This window comes from Stegodyphus dumicola, chromosome 6, assembly GCF_044657685.1.
Source record: "Stegodyphus dumicola isolate Sdum_Otavi_A_Nest chromosome 6, ASM4465768v1".
Lineage (NCBI taxonomy): Eukaryota > Metazoa > Arthropoda > Arachnida > Araneae > Eresidae > Stegodyphus > Stegodyphus dumicola.
The window spans coordinates 149,498,366-149,525,647 of record NC_140773.1 but is presented as its reverse complement, the minus strand read 5'-3'; the positions used below and the strand labels follow the sequence as shown (position 1 = coordinate 149,525,647).

General features: G+C 33.0%; 1 protein-coding gene across 2 annotated transcripts in view; it reads left to right on the top strand.

Annotated features, from left to right (window-relative positions):
• mEFG1 (mitochondrial translation elongation factor G 1) overlaps window positions 1-27,282 on the top strand; it is a 178,673-nt gene that overhangs the window by 64,820 nt on the left and 86,571 nt on the right. For both annotated transcript variants that reach the window (XM_085819001.1, XM_085818999.1), the window contains 3 exons: window positions 102-256; window positions 633-711; window positions 15,807-16,046. In XM_085819001.1, coding sequence (XP_085675127.1) covers window positions 102-256; window positions 633-711; window positions 15,807-16,046 — 474 coding nt within the window. The remainder of the gene's footprint in view (window positions 1-101; window positions 257-632; window positions 712-15,806; window positions 16,047-27,282) is intronic.

The following is a 27,282-nucleotide window of genomic DNA, read 5'->3' as shown; positions in this document are numbered from 1 at the left end:
TTTGTCATATTTAAGGTTCTACACAAGATTTATATAATTAACCAAACTTTTATTGCAAATTCTCATTTTTGAAAAATTCTTCCTGTGGCTCATAATTTTAGGGTGCAATCAGACGTTCATGCCTGCAAAGAAAATTTACCCCAATATGCCTTGGTTCAGCACTGAAAAACAAAGGAGTGCAGCCATTATTAGATGCAATTGTCTCTTACTTGCCTAATCCATCTGAAGTGGAAAATTATGCTTTCAAAGAAACTGAGTAAGCTCCTTTTATTTCACATGAACAGTATTTTTAATGTTGTAATTCATGAGAGAATGAATTTGTACCTGAAAAATTAAGATTTAATTGATTATTTTTTCCTAATTTATTCAAAATATCATTTTATATTTTTATTTAAGTGTATTGCACTACTATAATATATTAAATAAGAATAACTTTGTACTACTTTAATGAATTAAATAAGAATGCATTTTTACTATACGTCAACTTAACAGAGTTTTTCAAAGATCAGCAATGTGGTGGAAAATGCTTTTTTTACTAATGCAAGTTTTACTTGCAGTAATTACAAATCTCCCTTTGAGCTAAAGTATGAGTTATATTGTGATATTATGTAATTTCTTTTATATTTTATTAGAAATGGAACACAAAAGCTTCTCATGGATCCATCAAGGGATGGAACTAAGCCATTTATATGTTTAGCTTTCAAGCTTGAGGTAATTTCCTTTCATCAAGATAGACTGTTAAATTTCTGTTGTAATCAAAAGTATTAAAAAAAAGTGATTCTCTAACTTCCAATATGTGTAATTATATAGATTATATATTTTTTTCCAGGGGGGGATATAAGAAATTTGAGAAAATTTATCAAATATGTTTATCAAATATGTCTTGCAATTAGATCACAGTACTGGCCATTAGAATTGATACAGTGTGGTGATGGCGATAAGGAGCGCGCCTTGCGCCCTCCGATAAGTGTGGCAACCCTAGAGGAGAAATTTCTTACGAGTAGCGAGCAGAGCGAAACAGGCAGTGTGCGCGAAGTTCCTAAATAAAGCTTAATTTTTATTGTGCACTATGTCTTGTTAATATTATATTAATGCAGTAAGAACATAATCTGTGATATGGAATTCGAGGATTGCTGGTAAAAACATAACCGGAAATCACTATAATGGTAACCCGGACTGTGTTAAATCGTATGAACAGTTCTCAAGCACTTTCGGTTTTGACTACAAGCCATCACTCAAGATCTCCAAACCAGAAGTAATGGATTACATCGATTTTCATCCTCCAGATCACAGATGAGTACTAATTATAGATCATTTTATAATTCTGTTTTCTACTTATCATTTAATTTCATTTTCTTTAGTTAAATTTTTGCTTTTATTTTGGCTTAAAAACCTTGCACAATGTCTGATGTTCATGCCGTCCAAATTCCGGTTTATAACCGATCAGACCCATCTTTATGGTTTATTATGTGTGAAAGTACCTTTGCTCTTGCCACTCCCAAACCTATCACAGAATCCATTACTAAATATAATTATGTAGTTTCTCATCTTCCTCCAGATATCGCATCACTAGTACGGGATTTACTTATGAAACTAGATCCTATTGATCCATATGCAAAGCTTAAAACTGAGTTAATAAATCGTTCAGGAGAATCTTCTCAGCAAGAAATTCGCCAATTATTATCTGGAGAAGAATTAGGCTCTCGAAAACCTTCCGATTTGCTTAGAAATATGAAGCGTCGAGCAGAATCTTTAAATGTTCCTGATAACTTATTGTTAGAATTATTCCTTCAACGTTTGCCTTCGACTGTTCAGTCTATTTTGGCAGCGGTTTCCAATTTAACTGTAGATAAAGCTGCAGAAATTGCCGACAAAATTTTAGAAGTAAATCCAACCCCAGGGACTTGTGCCGTTTCTCGCACAGTCGATCAGTCTCTTGAGGATAAATTATTTAAACAAATAGAAAAATTAAACAAACGTATTGATCGCATTTCTCTTTCTCGTGGTCGCTCGCCAAACCGCGGAGATCGCAATAGAGAAAGAAGCAATTCCAAAAGGAGAGATTATTCTGTTTGCTGGTATCATAGACGTTTTGGGAAAAAGTGTAGAGATGACAAATGTACAAAACCTTGTTCATGGCAGGGAAACGAAACCAGCAAAAAATAGAGGCGACTTATTCTTTGCCTCAAGTTTCACGTCGCCTGTTCGTTCGTGACCGTAGAACAAACCTTTCATTCTTGGTCGATACCGGCTCTGACGTGTCCTTACTTCCAGCAAATAATTCTCAAAAACGGAATTCGTCCCAACAAACACTTTTCGCTGCTAATTCTTCTACTATTCATGTTTATGGTCAAAAAACACTTTCTTTGGATTTCAAATTAAGACGACAGTTTACATGGACTTTTCTTATAGCAAATGTTAGTACACCCATTCTTGGAGCAGATTTTCTCCATTTCTTTGAATTGGTGCCTGATCTCAGAAACAAATGTCTCAAAGATTTAAAAACGCATTTTAAAACCGTCGGTTGCGTGAAAAATGCAAGCATTTATTCAGTAAAAACTGTATTTAGTGATACACCATATCACAAAATTTTAAAAGAATTTCCTTCAGTTACTAGATTACCAGATCCTAACCAACCTGTTAAACATAACACCGTTCATTATATCATAACTAAAAATCCACCTGTGGTTGCAAAACCTCGTCGGTTAGCTCCAGATCGCTTAAAAATAGCAAAACAAGAATTTCAAACTATGATGCAATTGGGGCATTTGAGACCTTCGAGCAGCAATTATGCATCCCCACTTCACATGGTTCCGAAAAAGGGAAGTCTGGAATGGAGACCTGTAGGAGATTATCGAGCATTGAACGCTCAAACAATAAAAGACAAATACCCTATTCCATGCTTAGCCGATTTTACTGCTGCATTGCACGGTACTAAAATTTTTAGTCATGTCGACCTGATTAAGGCATACCATCAAATACCAATTAACCCAGCCGACATCCACAAAACCGCCATATGCACACCATTCGGTTTATTCGAAAGTACCCGTATGCAATTCGGCTTATGCAATGCATCCGCGACTTTTCAACGTTTTATAGATGAAGTCACGCGGGATTTAGAAGGTGTTTACGCTTTTGTCGATGACTTGCTCATAGCCTCTAAAGATTTTGAGGAACACTGCAGGCATTTGAAAGCTTTATTTTCCAAATTTCAGGAATATGGACTTTGCATAAATGTTTCAAAATGCACCTTTGGTCAAACGTCTATTGATTTCTTAGGTTTTCACCTTAGTGAAAACGGAATTGAACCTCTTCCTGACAAAGTCAAATGTATTTTAGATTTTCCTCAACCTACCACTCTCACTCAGCTTCGCCGATTTTTAGGCATGTTTAACTTTTATAGATGTTTCATACCTAAAGCAGCACATATTCTTTCTCCTTTAATAAAATTGTTAGAAGGCTATATTAATAAAAAGAAATCTCGTTCTCGTGTTCAGGATTCATCCCCACAATTAAATTGGAACGAGAATGCTGAACAAGCCTTTATTGCTGCCAAAAATGCCATTGCTCAGGCTACCCTTTTGAGACACCCTATTCCCGGAGCCCAGCTAAGCATCTGGGTAGATGCCTCAGACGTCGCAATCGGCGGCACACTTATGCAGTTGTCTCAACAAACATGGGAACCTATAGCATTTTTCTCTATGAAACTCAGTAAAAGTCAACAGAAATGGTCCGCGTACGATAGGGAATTATTTTCTATTTATTCTGCAATTAAGAAATTCCGACACATGTTAGAGGGCAGAAATTTTATAATTTATACGGATCAAAAACCGTTAATATACGCTTTTAAACAGAACCCTCATAAATGTTCACCTCGACAATTGCGCCATTTAGATTTTATTTCTCAGTACTCTACTGATATTAGGCATGTGCAAGGTTCAAAAAACGTCGTTGCTGACGCTCTTTCAAGAATCGAAATTGATTCCATAACAAAATCTCCATTTTTGGATTTTAAAAAATTTTCGGAAGCTCAACGGCATGATCCGGAGGTACAAGACCTTCTCAAAAACAACACATCATCTTTGAAACTGGAATTTAAACCGTGCCAATATTCTGATGGTAATATTCTTTGTGACATATCAACAGACATTCCTCGTCCATTTGTTCCGAATTCCTTTCGCAGACTCATCTTTAATCATCTGCATAATCTGTCACATCCAGGAATTGCAGCTACTACGAAGCTTATTTGTTCTCGTTATGTATGGCCCGATATGAAACATCATATCAAAAATTGGGTGAAATCCTGTGAATCTTGCCAAAAATCGAAAATTACTAGGCATACTAAAGCACCACTGGGCACATTCTCTCTTCCTGATGCACGTTTTTCAGAAATCCATATGGATATCGTCGGACCGTTACTTCCATCAGAAGGCAACGTGTACCTTTTGACTCTAATAGATAGATTCTCCAGATGGCCTGAAGCCATTCCCATCCCGGATATGAAAACGGAAACCATTTGCAGAGCCATCTTCAACTGTTGGATATCTCGTTTTGGCTGCCCATCGATCATAACAACAGACCAAGGTTCTCAAATGAGATCCGCACTTTTTGCAGAATTCACGCGCATTTTGGGTACGAACAGAATCACAACAACAGCCTATCATCCAATGTCCAACGGCATTGTTGAACGATTTCATCGACATTTAAAATCTTCTCTCAAGGCTCACGAGACCAATAACTGGACTGAAACACTACCAGTTGTTATGCTTGGTATTCGGACAGCCGTAAAGGAAGATCTACAGTCATCTTGTGCTGAACTGGTGTATGGCACAACTCTCAAGCTGCCTAGTGATATGATAACGTCATCTAAGATATCTCCGTATGACACACAATTTATCACGAATCTTAGGCATAGAATGCAACAATTGAATCCAATAGCAACATCTGCACATTGCCAAGAAAAATGTTACGTAAGTGCTACCTTAAAGTCGTGTACGCATGTATACTTACGTGTCGATCGAGTAAAGCCACCTCTGTGCCAACCATATACAGGTCCGCATAAAGTCCTTTCTAGAACGGACAAAACTTTCACAATTGATGTTAACGGTCTGAAATCTACTGTGTCTATAGACCGTGTGAAACCAGCCTATTTGCTTTCGGACTCTAATTTGCCTGAACTGAAAACAAATAAAGACTTAAAGACAGTTCAGCAGAATAAATCTGCAAACGAACTCTCTAAGACACAAACTGTCACCAGATCGGGAAGACATGTTCACTTCCCTAAGAAACTTGCTTCTTACGTAACAATTTAAAACATTTCTTTTAAAATTCATATCTTAACATATTTCTTGTTATTTCATGTTTATTATATGTGTCAATACCTTGTTATATATTGAATTGCATTTTGATCTTTTCTAATTTTATATTCTAATTTTGTAATCATGTAAAAAATACCCGACAGTACGGATCCTCTAAGATAATTTCATAACCTATGTCGTTCCTTTGAATAGTCATTAAAGGAACTGGGGGGAAACTCTGTGGTGATGGCGATAAGGAGCGCGTCTTGCGCCCTCCGATAAGTGTGGCAACCCTAGAGGAGAAATTTCTTACGAGTAGCGAGCAGAGCGAAACAGGCAGTGTGCGCGAAGTTCCTAAATAAAGCTTAATTTTTATTGTGCACTATGTCTTGTTAATATTATATTAATGCAGTAAGAACATAATCTGTGATATGGAATTCGAGGATTGCTGGTAAAAACATAACCGGAAATCTCCATAACAGCATGAAAAAAGCAGACAGCAAACCTAAAAACATGTGGAATTTGTTCGTAAAGTAAGTTCTGTGACTATGTGAAAGAAAATGAAGACAGATATATATTTAATAATGATTTACAAACGTTGCACTACTTTTCAACCTAGAAATCCAGCATTATATCATATCTAGAAACAAGGTTTTGTATGCCTGAATAATAGAAGGTGGCTGCTTGTGAAGTTAGCCGGGATGTCATGGCATTTTTCGCTTCTTCATCATCAAAACACTGGCTACGCAAGGATCACATGAAGTACAAGAACAGGTGAAAATCACACGGTGCCATGTCATGGCTATATCCCTTTGCGGGGCACTATATGTTAACATCTGAATTTCAACAAAAAATGTTGTATGCAGTCTATTTAGTCCTAAAGGAGTATACAGGTAAAATTTTGTAAAAATCGCACTTACTGTTTTAATTCTGTGGGTGTTCCATGAGGTGGAACACTGCGCCTCCAGAGCTTTTAAAAGTGCGACTAAGCGAGCATTGCAGTGATGCACGAAAATGAGTAGAAGCGTTTGTATAAGAAAGAAAAAACTCTGTATTATGGCTGTATACATGGTTTCCTGGATATACACAATATTCTTGAATATATACGGATAAATGAGATAAATATCTGTATACACAAGTCCTATATACAAAAATGTTTGCAAATTTTCGGAAAGAGCGCTTCGGAAAGAGTTAGACCTCTCCGCGCCATTTATGGAAAATTAATAATAAAAAAATTAACTACGATTAATGTTAACAATAAAGAAAAATAAGCCTATAATATATACATACACGAAAAATATCTACACAATTACTGAAAATAAATGGAAATGAGACTAAAATGCGACAGCAAAAAATTCGCGCAGGTCTAAGATGAGTCAAGCTACTAATAAAATTCCCGCCTAAAAACTACTCCCAAAAAATTCGAGATGCCAATATTAGGGCTTTCATAACACAAAACACACCTCACCCCTCAATACTGCTTTGTTTGAATTCATCCCCCCCCCCCAAACAACGGAAACAGGAAACGTAAACAACGGATGTTCTCTCTTAAGCACAGATGTTCTGATTCGTAACAGCATGAGATCGCTAAAGGCGCAGTGTTCCCGCTAATGAAACATCTGGTTTCATTCAGTGATTCTGCGTATGGTTTTCATATGAAAGATTAAAAAATATATAGAACAAATAATTTGGAGTACAGCCAGCAAAATTATGCCTAATTTTTTTTCCAAATAAAATTTTTTATATCATTAAAAAATAGAGAAAATTACTTGAAAAAAAGTGGATTTTAATAGCACATAATAAATGAAAATTCTGTGTATCCTTGTGATATGCTGCTATTTACTGTTTAAAAAGAAAAGTTCAAAGTATATGATAAAGGCATTTTTATCTATTTACGGTTGAATTTAAAGGTTTCAGAAGCGATTCAATTTGGGTGTTCCATGTAGTGGAACACTGAACCGCAAAGGGATATGGTAGAAGTTTCATTTGTTTCCAATCAAAGGGCTTAATGACATCTTGAGCCACAGCGGAATTTGGCCTGGCATTGTCATGCAATAAATGACACTATCAGAAAGCAAGCTGCCTCTCTTGTTCTGAATTTGTTGCACATCACAAGTTTTTCCAATATTGCATTGTAAGATTGATGGTTTGTCCCTGGGTGTGAAATCCACCAATATGACATCAGAAAATGTGCATGTGATTTTGTGTTTGAAAATGATCTGTTTGAACTTTCACTGGGATGGCAAGGCAGGATGTTTCTATTCCATTTTTTTTTTTTTTTTTTTTTTTTTTTTTTAGTCCAAAGGGACTTTGTCCCTGAGGGACTATCATTTTCGTTTTGCGATTTTGTGTTGAATCACTATATATGTCTGTTTCTCTTTTCAAACTGTTGCCACCAAATGTTAGAGTCCTGCATTATATTTGAAGAAATTAAATAATGAAAAATCTGCAAAAATGTGTGTATATTTCTCTCATTGTGATAAAACAACGGTACATAGAGCCATCGAATTTTGAATGACAAAATCCTCCTACAAATATGCACATGTGGAAGACCAAATTTGAAATTTGGAATTTATTTTGTTAAACTTTAAGGAATTTTTGATTAACAAACTCAAGGATTTCAAAGCAAACAATGGCAACACTCTATTTTTATCTCCAGCGCATGGAACTGTGTATCGGAAATTCTAAAGATATGCTCATTTTAAAATTATTTTTCGACATTGCTATTGAACTGAATTTTATGGTTTAAGTGCAAAGAACATGATATCTAATAAATAAAGGTAACACACAAAACTTTGGACATAATTTAAAATTTGAAACCTTTCAGGTTTTTTTTTTTTTTTTTTTTTTTTTTTTTTTTTTCTTATGGTAGCATGATGTAGAAAATCCAAGTTTCATTGCCAGTGACAGTGTGGTTAAATTGTTTATCCCCTTCGTTGTGTCTCAGGAAGGCCAAAGCAACAGCAAAAACTTTTCCTTTATGCTCCTTGGTAAGCATTTTCAGTACCCACCATGCACTCACTTTTCGGCAATCCAAGTATTCAGTAACAATTTCATACAGAACAGTATGCAAAACTTTAAGAAAAACCAAAAAACTGTGAAATGTCTATTCATACAACTTTTTGCATCAACATGAAAAACCAGTTCATCATTCACAGCAGATAGCCAGCTGCTTCTCACTTCATCATGCACATTTGTTCTGCCTATATTGAATAATTGAACCTATCATCTAATCATTCATTCACCCATAACTATATTGCTTTACAGATTTGCCTCTGGATTTTACATGGTTGCATATTCCTTGCATTCAGAAAAGGGATTACACAAAGAAATTCACAGTTGGCGAGACCAACATATTCAATGCTAAAACTGAAATGGTACATCTGTTTGCATGTTCCAAGATCCTCTACATTTTATGCTTCTAAATTATTTTTTATCATTTTATTATTTAAATATAGCCATAGCAGATTACTTTTAGCAATAATAATAATAGTAAATTCACATGTATGTACTGATAGTTGGCATATGAAATAATATTTTTGCTTCGTATGCCAACTATGAGGCAACTCAGAACTAGATAAAAATTACACACCCATCCTGCACATTCATGCAAACTTCCTGCAAATGTGATATGTTGTTTTCCATAAGTCTTATACAAGTCAGAGAACAAGAATTTAAGCAGTCTGTTTGTAACATTTCCTAAGTTAAAGGGGAAAAAAAAAAAAAAATATTGGTTTTATGTTCTAAACATTATTATTTTATCTATCTTTTGAGAAATAAATGATCCATTTCAGTATACCATGTGTACTATTTTGTCTCTTTCTGTATGCCAATTTGTTTCTGTATGCCACCTGAACATTTTGTGCATTTGCTACAACAGTATTTGTACTCCATGATTTAAGTAAGGGGACCATAACAAGTTGTCTCCTAGCTGGCAAATAAACTCAGTTTGCTAGCTATGTGTATTTTTGTACATAGCAGCAAACAAGTTAAACATCTTTAGCTCAAGATTTAAACATGTCAACATTTCACAACATGAAACATTTCTGTTATGACATATTCTTTAGTTATTGAAGACATGATACCACACAGGCAGATTAGTGATATTTGTCAGGTGCAGGAATTATCATATTTTGGAACTTTGTACTTTCTGAATAACCATTGTATGAACCTTAGTCTTTTTAATTACATGTCTTAGCTTTAAAGAAAATTTTAAAACTATATTGCTCATTTTCAATTGTTTAAATATTCATTTCTTTTTAAATTAATTCTCATTTAATTTAGGTTTCTATTTTTAAATTAATTTGTGCATATCCATTCTTAAGAGATTAGTCATGTTTAGACTGTTAGCACTTTAGTACTAAATTTTTTGAGTTGGCAATTAATTTTTCTAAGTCTTTTTTTTTCCCCTTAATTTTGAACATTTTAATTGAGGAATGCTTTTTAGCCAGATTTTCATTCTGTGTGGTTGATTTATTTCACATCCTGATTACTTATGAAAGCTTTGTTCTTTTGCTGTTAAATTTATTTGCTTTGCTTTTTAGAAAAATGGTGTTGCTTTGATTTTTAAATTTCCATTGCTTGGTTCTTAGCAATATTATAATCAGGAAATGAATTTAATCTCTTCCTCTGTTTGGGTATTTAATATATGGTGCACAAGCTGCAAGTTCTTTTGTCCGATTTGTTATCACCATAGAACTGGGGAGAGGGGGGGCTGACTTAAAAAACAAAACATACAGGGGACAAGGGGGGAGGGGAGAGGTCCTGAAGCAGTATTTTTTCTTTCTTTGCTACTTTTTACCTTTTCTCTTACCCCCTTCGCATTACACTGGCATCAGACTGTGCAGTCTTGAAAAGAAAAGCTCACATGTAAACAAGATTGCCAAATGCTAACTTCTATTTAAGCCTAAATAAATTGTTTATATAAATTATTTTTAATTCATACATCATTTTAACATAAAAGCATTTTACGATATATTAAAAAACTCTTTGAAGTCACAAAAAGTAGCATAAGGAAATGATGGATGTCACAGAAATTTCACAAATTCGCAAATACTAAAATTTTAATAGCACAAGTTTGCTAAAAGTCACAAATTTGTGAAAAATTGCATGATCTGGCAATACTGCAGAAGTGTACAATATAATAACTGCAGGTTCATTGCATGCTACAAGAAGTGTTGCCCACAGTTTTGAATGCACCAAAAATCACTGTGCTCAAACATCTGTGTTCTCTACTGCAGATGTTTCTTTATCGATTCCAGCACATCCAGATATTGTAACCTGAAGATAAGAAAGTGAATTTTTTCCTTATCTGATATGAGGAAGATAGCAGGTGGTTTGTGCAAATATTATGGATGGATGAGGTGCACTGCTCCTTAACTGAGATCTTAAACTCCAAGAACTGCATTTACTGGGCTGACAAAAGTCCTCACAATGTGGTACCAGCAGCTTTACATGAAACTAAAGTGACTGTGTGGTGCAGCATCATAAGCATATTCATTTTTGATCCATATTTCTTCGAAGAGGTCACTTCAGCAGGTACGAAAATGTGCTCCATCACAAGAGCTTGGTATACAACTGTGTTGCAAAATTACATAATGCTAGAATTGCAGCGGTAAAATATCGTTAACTACACTGTATGGATGCAAGATGGTGCTCCTTCACCCATCGCCATATATGTTCAACAAGGTCATCTGCCATAACTTTGCAGTTTCACAGTCACTGTGATCACTCGACCTCGCTCCAATGGATTTCTGCATCTCATGTTATTTCATATCTAAGGTATACACATCAAATCCATGAGATTTGTCTGAATTGGGAGATGCCATAAAATGTGAAGTTATACAGATTCCTCCTGTGACATTATGTTTGTCATTGTTTCAACAATCTCCTGCTTGCAGTACATTATCATTTATGAAGGTGGGCATATTAAAAACTTTCAACAATTTCCTGCATGCAGTATCGTTTATGAAGGTGGGCACATTAAAAACTTGTAATGCCAATAAAGAAAAGGTTCCCTCTCCTTTTGTGTTCTCATTGGTTCTTTAAAATTCTATTCTTTGCAAATGTTTTATGCTGCTAATTTTCATATGTGTATTTTTCCAATGCCACTTATGGTTTTACAATAAGCTCTCTGTTGTGCAAGAAAAAATTGTGATATGCAGAAAAAAGCACAACTTTAACTTTTGAATTTTTCTCACTGTAACTGTGAAAGCTCTATTGTCTTAAACAATCACAATTTTGATCAACACAACACAACCTTCAAATAACAATATCTGAAATTTTGTTTCAGTTGGTTGAGCATATAGGCTGTTAGTGTTTATATAGTGGGAGAAGTTTTCTTATGACCACCCTATGCATATCTAAATCCTGTTGTGTGGTTCTGCTATATTTTTTATTTGTGCCATTTCGTCGAACCTCAATCTTTTAATGTTTTGAGTATAAGCATGAGTATCAGTATCTGCGAAATTATATTGGTGCTTAGCTTACAAATATTCAATTAAAAAAAAAAAAAAAAAGAAAAGAAAAGAAATCAAATCTTCAGCTTATATTTCGTTAATTTTTGTAAATCTTCTATTCACCACCTTTTATTTCTTCCATTAGAGTAATCACACTTCTGCATAGAATGTTTACAATAAAGAATTCACCACTCTCTCTGCAGAACCCACTAAATATTCACTGCTATAAAAATATTTGACTCGCTTTGTTTTTGCGTGTCTTTTATAATTCCACTATCTTGTAACTTTGAAAATACTTCACTGATTGTTGTTTTGCAGAAGGCAGATCCCAAAATTTATTCATTTTTTTTAATGGAAAGGGGGGACAAATAAATAGCAGGGAAGAGGAAAACATAAAAATAGCAGTTAATTTGCATCTTTCTTCACAAAAACAAAACTGGCTTACTGAGAATTAGTCAGAATTACAGAAAACCAAAGCAGAGATCTTATGAGTGTTTTGAACGTCACACTTATCCACTATTAGCAATAAATCGCACTATTTAGTGACAATTTTTATTTGTTGAAATGGTCAGTGGCAAAATACATAAGTATTAGAAATTTTTTATATGTTTGAGAAACTTCTTCATATCAACAGTGTATTGCATTCTAATAACTGCTGGCATTTACTAAAATAATTTGGTAAAAATCCAAAATTCAGTATTTTCTGAACTTTTATTCTCTGGTTATACTTTTTTTTTTTTTTTTTAATTATTATTTTTATGGTGAGCACTAGCCATTTTAGGCTTTGGCCTTACTAAAGTCAAAAGCAGTAGTCATTTTGCTGTGGAGGCATCTAATAGGCAACCACCATTACCTCCTGTGAAAGGACAGATAATTTTACATCCATGCCTTCGCGTGCTGTCGTAAATCTTACTGTTTATGGACAGAATTTAAGGTTTGTCACTTTTCAGGCTTTTGCAGTAATATATGTGTAGATGTATATGAAGTTTGTTTCATCCAGAGTGTCATACATGAAACATCATGAAAAGAAAATCTAAACAATGTAAATAATGAAGTCCAGTGGCATAATAAGAGGCGGGAGAAGGGGTGTATCGTGCCCTCAGGGACGTGAGATCGTCCCCAAGACAGTATTATGTTCTTTATATTATATTACTCTGTGTTTTTCAGGGAGGGGACACCAAAAAGATACCGTGCCTAAAGTGCCAATTATGCTCGCTTCACCATTGGCATTCGCAGTATAACTGATACTTTTGAGGAATTTAATTAGCATTCAGGTTTAGAGAACTAATCACAGAAGAACATACAAAAATAATTGAAAATAATGGTAATAAATGGCTCTGATAGAGAAAGTGTTGTATCTATAAAAATAAAATATCGATGAACTGTGAAGAATCAAGAGAGAAGAGAAGCACACCAGAGTAAAACTGAAGATTAGGCAAAAGAACAACTTTGTGTTTAGCAGAGGTTTAGTTGAAACTCTTTTGATTTTGAGGTCAACCAGGTACAAGTTTCTCTTACAATTCTGCACAAACAAGAAAAGAAAGTGTGGATTTAAGCAGAACTTTTTTGCTCCTGATGCAGAAGGACATAGACCTATTTGCCCATAAAACTGATTTCAATTAAATTTACACCAGATGCATAATTTTAAACTTCAAACAAACCTAAATATCTGATTTGCTTTGAACTGTATACTGAATATTGGCTGTTGATATCAAATAATGAACCCAAGACCTGTCAAGATGTTGTAAAAGATGCCTAGTGGAAAGAAGCTATTGGCAAAGAACTGATATCACTTGAAAAAATTAAAACTTGGGAAGAAACATACTTACCTGAAGATGTTGAGACTGTTTGTTGAAACTAAATGGAATTCTTTAAATAAAAGAAATTATACTAAAACAATTGCTTAGGTAAAGCATACCAAGGAAAAATAGCGAAGTATATGCAACTGCAGCAAAATTATCTACAATAAGATCTAATAATCTCATTATCCTTGCAAAAGAAATGTTTAATTCATCAATTAGGTATGCCTGCTGTATCCTAAATCGAACAACAAAGAGGGATGAGTGCATCAGATTTTCTTATGGTGTTACGTTGAACAGTAGAAATAGCTTTAAGCTGAAATGGTCTTTGTGGGTCCTTAAGGAGTTGCCAATAGATTTATATAATCGATTTATAGATTTAATAAACTTATAAAAGGACTAAATTAAAAAAAATCACTGAATGATTTTTGTGTATATATATATATCAAGCAAGATGAAACTGTTATTTTTTTTAATATATTCTTGTTACTGAGAAAAAAAAGGCTTTTAATGAAGCAGCTAGTCTTCTGGCGAAAGAATTAAAGACAATAGATCCTGAAGAACTCGGCACTTATTTAGTGCAGTACAAAGTCCGTAATCCGGACGTCCATTATCCGGAATGATCTATAATCTGGACTTCAAAGCCACAAACTTTTTTTTGTATGCTTTATGCATGAGCATAAAAGAATGTGCATACATTACATGCCCTATACTTCCACAGTTATAACACCTTGGTTCGTTGCTCTTATTAGGTATAGCACAAGCTTTATTTGTGTGTTAGTACTTGAATAATCCTTATTCTTCGTATCTGGAATGCGGATTTTCTCATAAATTTTTAATTTCTCTTGGAATTCAGAAATAATTTTACACCCATACAAAATAATTTTGTTACTTCTCTGATCGGGTATCCCATTGATTACATAATCAAGAATTGATGAATCATCAACAGAACCGCAACTGGCTATTTCACTCATGGCAATTAAATATTCGTAAAGGGATTCACCAGGTTTTAAGTGTCATTCAAGTCCAGACGTAGTCTAAATGAACCGCATTTTTTTCTACTTAGTACGATATTACTTGCGTAATCAGAACAGCTTGGCTTAATGATTTGTTTCTCTAACCATTTCGAAATCTGTTTATCAATTTCAGGCTGCTCTGTGGTTGGGGGTTGGGGGGACGTTGCGGCACGCAATGAACTGGAAGTTGATCTGTGAGCACTATCCTTATCTTCAGAGCAGATGTTTTTATTTTATTCAGCTTATAATTTCTTACTAAGTTTAGTATTTCATCTCAATGTACTCCGTCTTTGATATCATTTAAATCAAATTCCTGGTCATTATAAATGTTACGAATACACATCAAATAGTTTTCTGGTTGCAATTTTCTAATTTTGACTATGCTAATGTATGCTTTACGCATGCGCGCATTGAAAGAAATGTTTAATAAAGTAAACAAATAAATATAAAGCTTTTTTTTGTAAGTTTTGATACTCTTTAGATCATAATTGCTCTTTATTTCATAAATTACAGTTTCATATTTTTAATTGTATAATTTCTGCATGCCATCTTACCAGATTTAAATTGATGATCTATAATTCGGAAAAACCTCTAATCCGGAATCGCCGAAGTCCCAACGAGTCCGGATTTCGGACTTTGTACGGTAATAGAAATAAAACATCATGAAATGATAAAGAAAGGTTTACAAAAATTAAACATGTAAAGGATTAAAAAGACCTCTAGCTTCTAATTTTGTGGTAAATTCAACTTCTGTAATTGTTTAAAATTTGCCATATTTCAAGTGAATTTATTTTTTCCAGTTTGAAATTTCCTAATTTTTTATTTTATTTTAATTAATTAATTTTTAGTTTTAATATTATGTAATAAAAGCAAAAGGGTTTTCCATGAAGATCATTTTTGTTAAAAGTTACTTTCTGAAAGAATATCATGTTAATAAGTATCCCAAATTTCTGTTAAATCACTGTGTTTAAAGAATGTTTACATAATTTTTCATATAAAAATTCATGGATAACCAGTTTTGAAATGCTTAGAGCTAAACTGCAAATACCTTTAATAAATTTTTGGTAATAATGTACTTACATTTCTTCCTCTTGCTTAATAGTTTTCTCTCGTAGACTTTTTTCATTCAAAGTAAAAAATGAAGAGGGAAAGAACATTTATTTAATTTGTGTTTGCATCCTGTATATTTTTTATTTACTTTGTATATGTAGAAATTTGTGTATTTTTTTCTTTTAGGCTGGAAGGTATGGTCAAGTAACTTATTTACGAGTTTATCAAGGCAAACTGAAAAAAGGAGAATATCTGTATAATTCAAGAACTGGCAAACGTCATAAAGCATCTAGACTTGTCCGAATGCATGCAGATGAAATGCAAGACATTGATGAAGCTTATGCTGGAGATATATGTGCTGTATTTGGCTTAGATTGTGCTACTGGAGACTCTTTTGTCACAGACAAAAATTTAAAGCTTGCAATGGTTGGTGTATTTCCTTCTAAATTTTTTAGAATACTGCATGTGACATTTCCTGTTTTAGATGGTTTTAGACTACCTTTAATATCATGTACTAATACAAGTACATCCTTGATATTATGTACTAATACAAGGGTCTGAAAGCCATTGATACATTCATAAAATTCGAAGAAAGATGTAATTAAAAAATAAAAAGCATAAATTTTACAGAGATTGCTACAGACTTTCCCCATGAATTTTCAACATCCTCCCCTCCCCCCTGAAAAATACAAAAAATTACTTAAATGTAAAGAAATTTTTACAGTCCCTGAAATCTTTGCATTTTTCTCGCAAATACTATTTTGTTGCAGCTTAGAGACACCTTATTGCCAAACTTATTGCCATAAAATTGTATAAGTTTGCCTGAACATGGAATTTCCTGTCAAGTGTTTAGTAAAATCTTATGAAGCATTTCACTCTTATTTCTTTTAGTGAAATATATATCAAAAATAAACTGGGCATATTCTAAGTGGCAAGCATAGTAGAACTCAAAACAAAAGTAAATCAGACAGTTAAGATTTTCATTTTCAGTTCAAATACACAGTTGGATTGAAATTCAGCACTGTTTCTATATACTTCAAGCAACAAAAATTTTACAAATTTAAATTGAAGGACAGTGTTATAAAAACCCTATAATTATTCCAATATCTTTAACCTTTAACTGCTGTGAGCGGTCTCTCAGACCGCGAGACATTTTCCATTAAATGCTTCCACCCCTTAGAATAATTAATGGGTATTGCCATTCCTAGTACCTTCCTAGATCAGTTGTCCAAGGTCACATACCAAGTTGCATTTGGGTAGCTATATTTTTTCTTTCACTTTTTTAAATTTTCCCTCCTCAGTGGTCTGTGGGACCGATCACAGCAGATACGATTCAAATTTCGGCTGATAAGGTTCACTTTTCGTTGTTACATATTTCGCTTTTTTATAAATATTCTTGTAATGGCTTGGAATACGTGCGGAAAACGTTCTATATATCTTACCTAAGACCAAATTGAATACATAGATCAAAATTGGTCTAATTTAGAGTTCTCTGATGAAAGTTCCCATGATGAAATTATGGAGAGTGACCACGACACAACCTCAAAGATATCTGACAATGAAAGTGAAAATCCATGTTCTCCTTCTACAAGAGATTTTTTTATTGGAAAAAATGAATTCAAATGGTCTATTCAAGAGCCCAACAAGGGTGTTCGAACTCGTAGTCACAATATTATTCTTCGTTCATTCTATCCAACTGCTCGTCAAACACGAAGTTGGCCTATGGCAATATTCTTCAGAAACTTGGATATCTGTGCAATAAATGCATTCGTAATTATTTCAAACTTAACCCATTGGCTCCGAAAATGAAACAAAAAGATTTCATTAGCAATTCAATTAGTGCAGTCTCATGTAAAACGGAGGATAACTTCATCATTTTTACCTAAAGAACTCAAACTTACAATAAAAAGAGTTTTCGGAATAAATGATGATGAAGGAAACAATGCGATTGAAGACGATAAATTAGATAAAAAAAGTACGTGCTATATTTATCCACCGAACAAAAAAAAAGGAAAATAGCTTACAAATATATAGCATGCAAAGAATCGGTGCGTCTACAAAGCAGTAGAAAAGTATGTATAAAATGCTGCTCGAATTATAATTTTTAAAATAAAAATTAATTTTCTATATTCTTATTAAAGCATTCTTATCGCAAATTTTAATGTAAAATAAAAAAGTTGAATTTTAAAATTTACTTCTTCCATCCAGATACGTAAGCAAAGGAATTATTATCATAGTATATATTTTATTTTAATGAACTGATTTAAGTATAAAAATTGCTTTATATCTTCATGAAAACATTAAATATATGAAATTAAATAACATTTATTCAAATAAGAAAAAAAAATCATATTTTATTTTTAGTAGAAGCGGTCTGAGAGACCGCTCACAGTAGTTATGCGACAATTTAAGTCACAGTAGTTAAAGGTTAAAGTAACATTTCTGTAGCAATTTTTTTTTTATCATGTATATATATGTGCGAGGGATTTTTGAACCATTTTATATATTCTATTTTTGTCAGTATATGGAGAAAATAAATAAAATGGATAAGTTAGCTTGTGTAATTAAATGAGTTAATTGCTTGAGGCATTAACAAATTGAGAAATTTAGCATCAGTCTTCAGGCAAAGTAAAATACTTTACTCAAAGAGGTTTGAAATGTGAGCTTGCCAATTTATTAAAAATATCAAATATTTTTCATTTTCCTCAATAATAATGTCGGGTTCAAAGAAAGGGGGAAATAATACTGGTAGATTTTATTGATTAGTAGTGTGATGTGTATTTTAAGTGTAGAGTTAAAATGTCTGTGACGCTTAGTCACTACTAGTTCATTGTTATCTTTGATACAGACTGTACTGAAAAAAAAAAAAAAAAATATTGTAAGGGCATTTAAAGCAAGCATAATTGTCATGGCAATATATTATCCAGGGTTCGTATGGTCCTTAAAAGTCCTTAATTTTTTCAAAAATGATTTTTGGTTCTTAAAAGTCCTTAATTGTAGCCAAAATGAATAAACGGTGCTTAATTTTGCTCATTTGACATTTCTTATCATTTTTAATGATTGCCATTCTCAGTGTGAATTGCGATTTTTCATGAATATGGAATTAAAATTACACGGCTCTTAACCAATCTGTTGGCGGATTTGCGTTGCAAACGGAAAAAAAAAAAAAAAAAAAAAACAATTAGCTACCCGAACAAAAGTATCGGTGTCTGATTGGTTATTCACCCAATCTTTCGAAACAGGTGTTATCCATAAATTTAGGCAAATTGTGACGAAAGCGTGAAGCCGGAAGTTCTTTAAGAAGCGAAAGTGATAATGAAGGTGCTGAGAAAAAAAGGGGGGATTCTGAAGGCCACAACCCTTCCTACGCCAATAGCAACGAGATACCTGGAAAGTGCATTTTCAATAAACTGTGGCCTCATCAAGCTGACTACAAAGACTGGATATTGATGGATGACAATCCTTATAAAGCTAAATGTGGTCTTTGTCTGAAACAAATTGAAATTTCTAGAATGGGAGAGTCAGCGCTGAAAATTCACATGAAAATTAAGTTTCGTTTTATCATTTCAATTTGTTTTTCCACACGCTTAATTTCTGTGTTTGTTTCAATTAAGCCATAAATTAATATTTTATCACCTTCTACGGAGTTTATTCTCTTTTACACATACTATATATATGGATATCGGAATTATGAGTTTATTTCTGCAGATGGTCTGTTATCGATTTCGAGGGAAATCTGTTGGCTCCATTTCGATTTTAGGTCGCCAAGGGCAAATTCGGTAACGCTAGTCGAGAAAAAGTGAAGTACGTTTTGAAGCTTCAATAGACAATTAAGTATTTGGTTTAATCCTATGCTGTTAATAGTAATACATTATTTTTGCTAATGGCGATACAATTATTAGTTGAAAACAACTAACTAATGTAAAAAATTTTTAATATTTTTAAAGCTGAAAACAACTAATTGAAACTAATTTTCCTGAATTAACTAGACGCAAAATTAACTTTTATGAATTACTAAAGTTATTGGGTAGAAGTTTAACTGAAAATATACATTCCGTATTATATATATATAACTAACTTGCAATTGCACAAGTAGTAGTAACTTGTTTTCGCACTAAATGAATTTAAGATCATACAACATTTGATATGCTAAATAGCAGCTATTAGCACTATTTATCTCTTTCCTAATGTACCCACTTTATATATTATCTCCAACCTTTTATAATTTTTTTAATATTTTAATTTTTAAGTTTTAAAGTTCTTATACAAAAACTTTAACATCTTTCAATATATATATATATAGTACAAAGTCCGAGGTCTGGACTCGTCGGGACTTCGGCAATCCCAGATTTGAGATTTTTCCGGATATTAGATCATTTTAAATCTACTAAGATGGCATGTAGAAATTATAAAATTGAAAATATGAAATCATGATTTATGAAATAATGAAGCATTTGTGATTTAAAGGGTATCAAAATTTACAAAAGAAAAGAGCTTAATATTTATATGTTTACTTTATTAAACATTTCTTTCAATGTGAGTTGTTTGATTTGTTTTCTCTGCTAATACTTTAGACTAATACTATAGACAGATAATTTCTTGTTCAGTTATTAAGTTCCATTGTTCAAGTCCTGTAATTGCTGTGTCGAGAATTCCGAATAACTTGTCAATCAAAATTTTTTCTCGTTCAGTAACCTCTCTGTTACTTTCTTCACTATCGGTAGCTGTATTTTCTGGATTTAGAACCATACTACAGATTTCGCCCTCCGTTAATTGATTGATGATTGGGGCATTGTCATCGCAATGAAAAACTTCTGTTTAACTTCCCTAAATTCTGCCGGCTGGTGCGGCCATGCGAGCTCTGGTGCTGGTTCTGGCTTTATGTGAATAACAAATCAGTTATTATTAATTCAAATAGCACTAAATATAATTGTTTGTCCTATGAGTATCATTAACAAAATCTATTTTTAGCATAAGGAAAGAAATTTCTGTTAAATCTCCCCTTGTCAACATTTTAGCGCTTTAAACTTAAATCTGTAATCGGATAATAATCTGTTATTTGGCATCGCTGTATGAGTCATCACTCAAGTTGTCATGCGGTGATGAAAGCAAAATACAATAAATAATGATTCGCGATTTCGGCATCGATGATATAAAATATTAGTTGGTGTAAAATTAGCAAATGTTTTGGTTTGAGATTATGCCAGGCAGATGCGCAGCTATAGAGCCAAGTTACTAATCACACAAATTTATGCTAAAATAATTATTTCTTCAATAATGAGATATTTTATTTAGCGCCAAACTGAGATTAAGAATCGGGATTTCCGGCATGTTTTTTTATGATGAGGGAAAAAATCTAATGCGCATGCATAAAGCATACCCCTTCCCTCCAAATAAGCCCTAAAAATTTGGTTGGTGGTGGCTTTGAGGTCCGGATTTTAGATCGTTCCAGATATTGGATGTCCGGATCTCGGACATTGTATATATATATATAGTAAAAAATGTATATTTTCAGTATACATTTCTTATTATATATATATATACATACATTATATACACATATATGCGATACTTAATTTTACAAATCCTTGCATGTAATGCCCTTTTTAGGTGCAAAACATCTCTCCCTTCTCAACTGCAGAGTTTCTTCTAACAGTATCATGAATTTGTCAAATTAGAAGAACCATCTACTTCAGGAAAAGATGTAACTGCTAATTCAACATCAATAAGTGTAGAAAATAATAAAATCAATTCTATTCTTTTCAAATCTGAAGTTACAGATACAGAAATATTGTGGGCTTTTAAGTGCATCAAAAGCCACTATTCTTTTAAATCGTGCGATGATATTGGGCCGTTATTCACTAAAATGTTCCCGGATAGTTCCATTGCAAAACCGTTTTCATGTGGTGAAAAGAAATGTGCTTATATCTGTTATTTTGGTCTTGGCCCTTATTTTAAACTTTTGTTACTAAAGCATTGTAAAAATGCTGAGTTTTTTACATTACTATTTGATGAGACTCTTAATCTGACAAATCAAAAGAAGCAACTAGATAGTCATGTGAGGTACTGGCATCACGAAAATAAGGTCAGAACTCAGTACCTTACTTCTGCATTTATAGGGCATGCAACAAGTGAAATTATTTTATCCAAATATTAAGAATGTGTTGAAAAAAAAAAAAATTATGACTTCTCATAACTCTTACAAATATCGATGAATGGTCCTGCAGTAAACTGGAAATTTTATGATTTATTGGAACAGGACTTGACAAAGGAATATAACATTCAATGCTTGACATTAGGGACATGTGGTTTACACATTCTTAACAATGCTTTCAAGCATGGGATGTCATCCACTGGCTGGGACATTATATCATTCTTATCCTCCTTATATTGGAATTTTAAAGATTCTCCTGCAAGACGTGAAGATTTTTTAAGTATATCTGGCTTAAAAAAGCTACCTGTGAAGTTCTGCTTTTACCGATGGTTGCAAAATGTCCCAGCAGTTGAAAGAGCCATTGAAATATGGGATGACTTGCTACTGTACATTAAAAAAGTTGAAATGGGGAAGTTAAAAAAAATTCATCGAAATCCTTCTCAAATATTTTGGAGGCAACTAAAGATAAAACATTTCTTATAAAATTAAATTCTTTTCTCTCTCTTTCGAAAATATTATTGCCTTTCCTTGAATATTATCAAAGTGATAAACTACTTATTCCCTTTTTTGCTGAAGATATCTTAAAACTTGTAAATGATTGTCTTCAGCACTTTAAAATTTTGAAACTAGAATATTCAAAAATAACTAAAGCAGAAAATCATTATAAATTTAATTTTAATGATCCAAATTGTTATAATGATAAAAGTAAAGTTTATTTGGGATTCATTGCTAAGCAGCTAATGAATGATAAATGCTGCAAGAAGGACATTTCACAAGCTGAAAGTTTTGCATTTAAACAAGAAGGTCAACAATGTGTCTTAACAATGGTACAACACTTAATGTCTAAATGTCCAATAAATTATTCTCTTATTTGAAATGCATCTTGTATAGACCCGCGATTGATGGTTAAAAGTCCAGAAACAGCCCAGAACAAAATGAAAATAGTTCTAACAGTATTAATGCGGAATAAACGTGTTTTACAAGATGATTGTGATGAAATTCTGCTGCAGTTTGGAGAGTTTCTAGACAAAGTAGTCAAGACAAATTTACATGAATTTTCTACTTTTGATCCTCAAAATCTTTCTCTTGACACATTTCTCACTTCTTATTTTCATGATTTTCACTATTCAAAAGTATGGAAAATAGTGAAAATGATTCTTATCTTGTCGCATGGACAGGCCTCTGTGGAAAGGGGCTTCTCTGTAAATAAAGCAATTGAAATTGAAAATTTAAGTGACTCATCATACATTTTTCAATGCACAGTATTTGATTACATAAAATTTTCTGGAGGTGTTCTTAATATCAAAATAATAAAGAAATGAGATCAGCAGCAGCTTCTGCAAGGTCTAAATATATGCAGTGTTTAGAAGAACAAAAATCTTTAACTAAATCTGAAAATTCAAAGAGGAAAAGAAATATTATTGAGGAAGAAATTGATTATATGAAGCAGAAGAAAAAATTTCCTCAAAGGGACATTAAAGATATTAATGAAGAAGTAGATGCTTTAGCAGATGAAGCTGAGACCAGCAGGAACATTGATTTGTTTATCAAAGCAAATAACTTAGAAGAATAGTTAAAGAAAAGGAAATAGACATAAATAAATTAGATGTTAAAATAGCTGAAAAGATTTCAGATTTAAAAAAAGCACAAATGTTTTGTATCTTTTATTGTACAGTTTATTATTCTAATATCTTTCAAAAAACCAAGGAAATAAATTGTATGTTTACAAATCAGTTATTTTAATCTGCAAAATATTCTTACATTGTGATTATAATAGTAGTTGACTGTGTTTAAATAAATATCAAATAAGTTAAATAATAATCATTAAATCTCTAAAATAGTGACTGTTATTAGTGTAAAATATACATATACATGTTTCTCAAGAAATTATGTTCCTAATTTAATGTTATCTACTTCATAACTTGTAGGGAGTTAGTTTAATTTTCAAAATTGTTTTATGGTAAGTATTAAATTGAATTTAATAATAGTGCATAATACACACTTCTGTTAGTTTCATAAAGTGAAATTACAAGCATGAAGTCAGTTGTATGGATAATTACTTTATTCATTTTTTTGTTTGCTGATAGGTCCTTAATTTTTTCTCTGATGGTCCTTAAAAGTCCTTAATTTTCATGTAAGGAAATGTGTACGAACCCTGATTATCTACTTAATTTATGTTATCAAGAATTATTGGCAAAATGTATGATTCTTACAATTCTAATAGGCTTTTTGCTGTTCTGACTGTTTCTATGCAGCTTCTATCTGTTCCCTAAGGGGACCAAGATATAAAAATAAATACAATATGTCTAATGGCAACTGGTCCAAAGCAAGGATGGGCAAACTACGGTCCAGTGGAAGGTTCTATCCGGCCCGCAGATAGAATTTTTGTTTGCCTGTTCGAGGCAGATTAAAAGAAATATATATTATATATCTTTCTCCTTTGTTGAAATATTTTTTTTCAAAGGACTGATGATCTTTTTACTTTCTCTACAAAACGTAAATCGATGGATATAGCAAGCACAGATAGCTTTCAATTGTTAAAGTGTTAAAAGTGGAAGTTCTTTACTTATTATAGCTGCAGATTGGCACCAACAAGCGTTATCTCTTTCTCGGGGAGCAGACATATGGGAATCCAATATAACTGAATTAGACCTCACATGTGGCAGACTGCGCATTTCGAGCTCCAGCCAGCGGCTTTTTCTTTTGTGTGAGTTCTTATATTATTGATTGTATATGGAAAGATTGTGGATATATGGCATCATTGTAAATATAGCTGAATTAGACCTCACATGTGGCAGACTGTGCATTTCAAGCTCCAGCCAGCGGCTTTTTCTTTTGTGCGAGTTCTTATATTATTGATTGTGTATGGAAAGATTGCAGACATATGGCATCATTGTAAATAGTGGTGAAATTATTAAAAGCATAGCGTAGCTAGTGCTTGTTTGGATTATTCATAAAATATTTCAACTCCAAAATGGCTACTAAAAAAATAAAGTTGATTCAGAATGCCGTGCTTTTAATTATGAATGGACCCGAAAATATATTTTTACAGTTGTAAAAGATAAACCAGTGTGTCTCATCTGCCATGAAGCTGTAGCAGTCTTCAAAGAATATAACATTTTTCATCATTTCACATCTAAGCATAAGAATTCCAACTACGAAGCAACGTCTAAATATGAAAGAAAACAAAATGCAGAAAGTCTTTGTAAAACATTATCAGGCTGACAAAATTTGTTCAAGAAGGTAAACAGTATCCAAGAAGCAGCTACACATGCAAGTTACATTGTAGCATACAATATTGCTAAAAATAATAAACTCTCAGTGATGGGGAGTTCGTTAAACAATGCATGCTCCAAGTTTGTGATGTTTTATGTACAGTGAAGGTAAATATTTTTGAGACTGTAAGCTTATCTTAAAAAACGGTGACTTCTAGAATCGAAGACATCAATAAAAATTTGACATTACTATAAGAGTCAAAGACTGGCCAGTTTAAATATTGCTCCATGGCTATGGGTAAAAGCACTGATATAAATGATACTGCTCAATTAGAATTATTTATAAGAGGTGTTGATGAAAACATTGAAATTACCAAGAAACTGCCGTGCTTGCGTTTTTTGAAGGAACTACAATGGGATGTGATATTTTTCATGAATTTCAGGATGAGCTTTTAATGATAACAAATATATGTAATATTACGACTGATGTAGCACCAAATGTGACCAAAAAAAATCTGGATGTCTTGGATTCTTTAATCAAACCTATCCCGGGAACAGTATAGTTTTTCGACATTCTGTTATACATCAAGATGTTCTGTGTAAATTTGCATTGAATATGAAACCCATGCTTGATGCAGTCGTGAAGCTTGTAAATACTATTCGATCTCGTGGGCTTACTCACAGGCAATTTCGAGATTTTCTTCAATCAGTGCAATCTGAATACTCTGATGTACTGTATTACATGAAAGTAAGATGGCTTAGTGCAGGATGTGTTTTCGAGCGGGTTTGGCAGCTGAAAGACAACATTGTGTCATTCTTCCATGAGAAACAGTGTTCTGCGGAGTGCAAAATGTTAGAAGATACAAAATGGCTTTCAGACTTTGCCTTTTTCACAGATCTTCTTTGTCATATGAACAACTTGAATGTCAAGATGCAAGGGAAAAATCAATTTATCGACGACATTTGGTCACATCTCAAAGCTTTTAAACTAAAACTTAATATGTTTGCTGGGCAGCTAGGTAAGAACGACTTATCTCATTTCCCGAGGTTAAATTCAATACCCTCAGTAAATGAAGAGAACCTTAAGAATTATGAAGATAGCTTGAAAAAACTGCATTTTGAGTTCGAACGCAGATTTCAAGATTTCGGTGCCATTCAAGCAGAATTGGATATTTTTACCATGCCTTTCAACTCAAATTGTGAAGTAGTGAGGTCAGATTTGCAACTTGAACTAATTGAGTTGCAATCTAACACAATCATTTCAAGCAGTTGTTTCTAGATGTGCCAATGTTAGAGTTTTACAAATCATTATTGAAAGTAAGTTTCCCAAATTTAATATATCATGCCCAGAAAATCAGTCCTATGTTTGCTTCATCCTATATATGTGAACAAGTGTTTTCAACTATGAACCTTAGAAAGAATTATTTCAGAAGTAGACTGACAGATGAGCATTTAGCCTCATTCCTTAGAATCAGTAGATCTCACTTCGAACCTCAATATAAGGAACTTATAAAAATGAAATATCAATTTCATTCATCTCATTAACATATTTAAATTGTAATCAGTGGTGCAGCTAGGGTGGGGCAAGGGGGGACATCTGTCCCCAAGCACAGCATCCAGGGTGCGCAAAATAGACGTTACAAAATTTTGAAATCAAATGTTTTTCGTTCTTGGCACACAGAAAGGGGTGGAAATTCTTCAGTTGTCCCCAGGTCTTGTAAACCCTAGCTACGCCTCTGATTGTAATACTTGTATATTGCTTTTAAAATTTTAGAAAAATTTATCTTGGCCTGCCATACTTTTTTTTTTTTTTTTTTTTTTTTTTGATTTTTGGCTTGCGACCGAAAAAGTTTGCCCAGCCCTGGTCTAAAGTATTATTGTGATCACAAAAAGCTGTGTTTGAAACTACAACTGTTTCCAATAATTCTAAGTATTTCAAGTTGCCCATTTCAGAAGTAATTTAAGTCTCATCAACTAAGCTGCTTTTCTTCAAAGCTAAAACTTAGATTATTTTTAATCACATTTGATATATCCTTTTGAATTCTAATACAAATAGTTAGCCTTATCATAAATTATGTGTAGGGCCATAATTTTTATGTTTTATGGACATAGTCTAATTGTATTAGACTGAAGTACTAATATGGAACCGAAAATTATGTGTAGGGCCATAATTTTTATGTTTTATGGACATAGTCTAATTGTATTAGACTGAAGTGCATTTGCTTTAAAAAAAAAGTTACTCTTAATTGTGTAAAGTTTCTATTCTTTAAAATAAAATATTTATACATGCAGG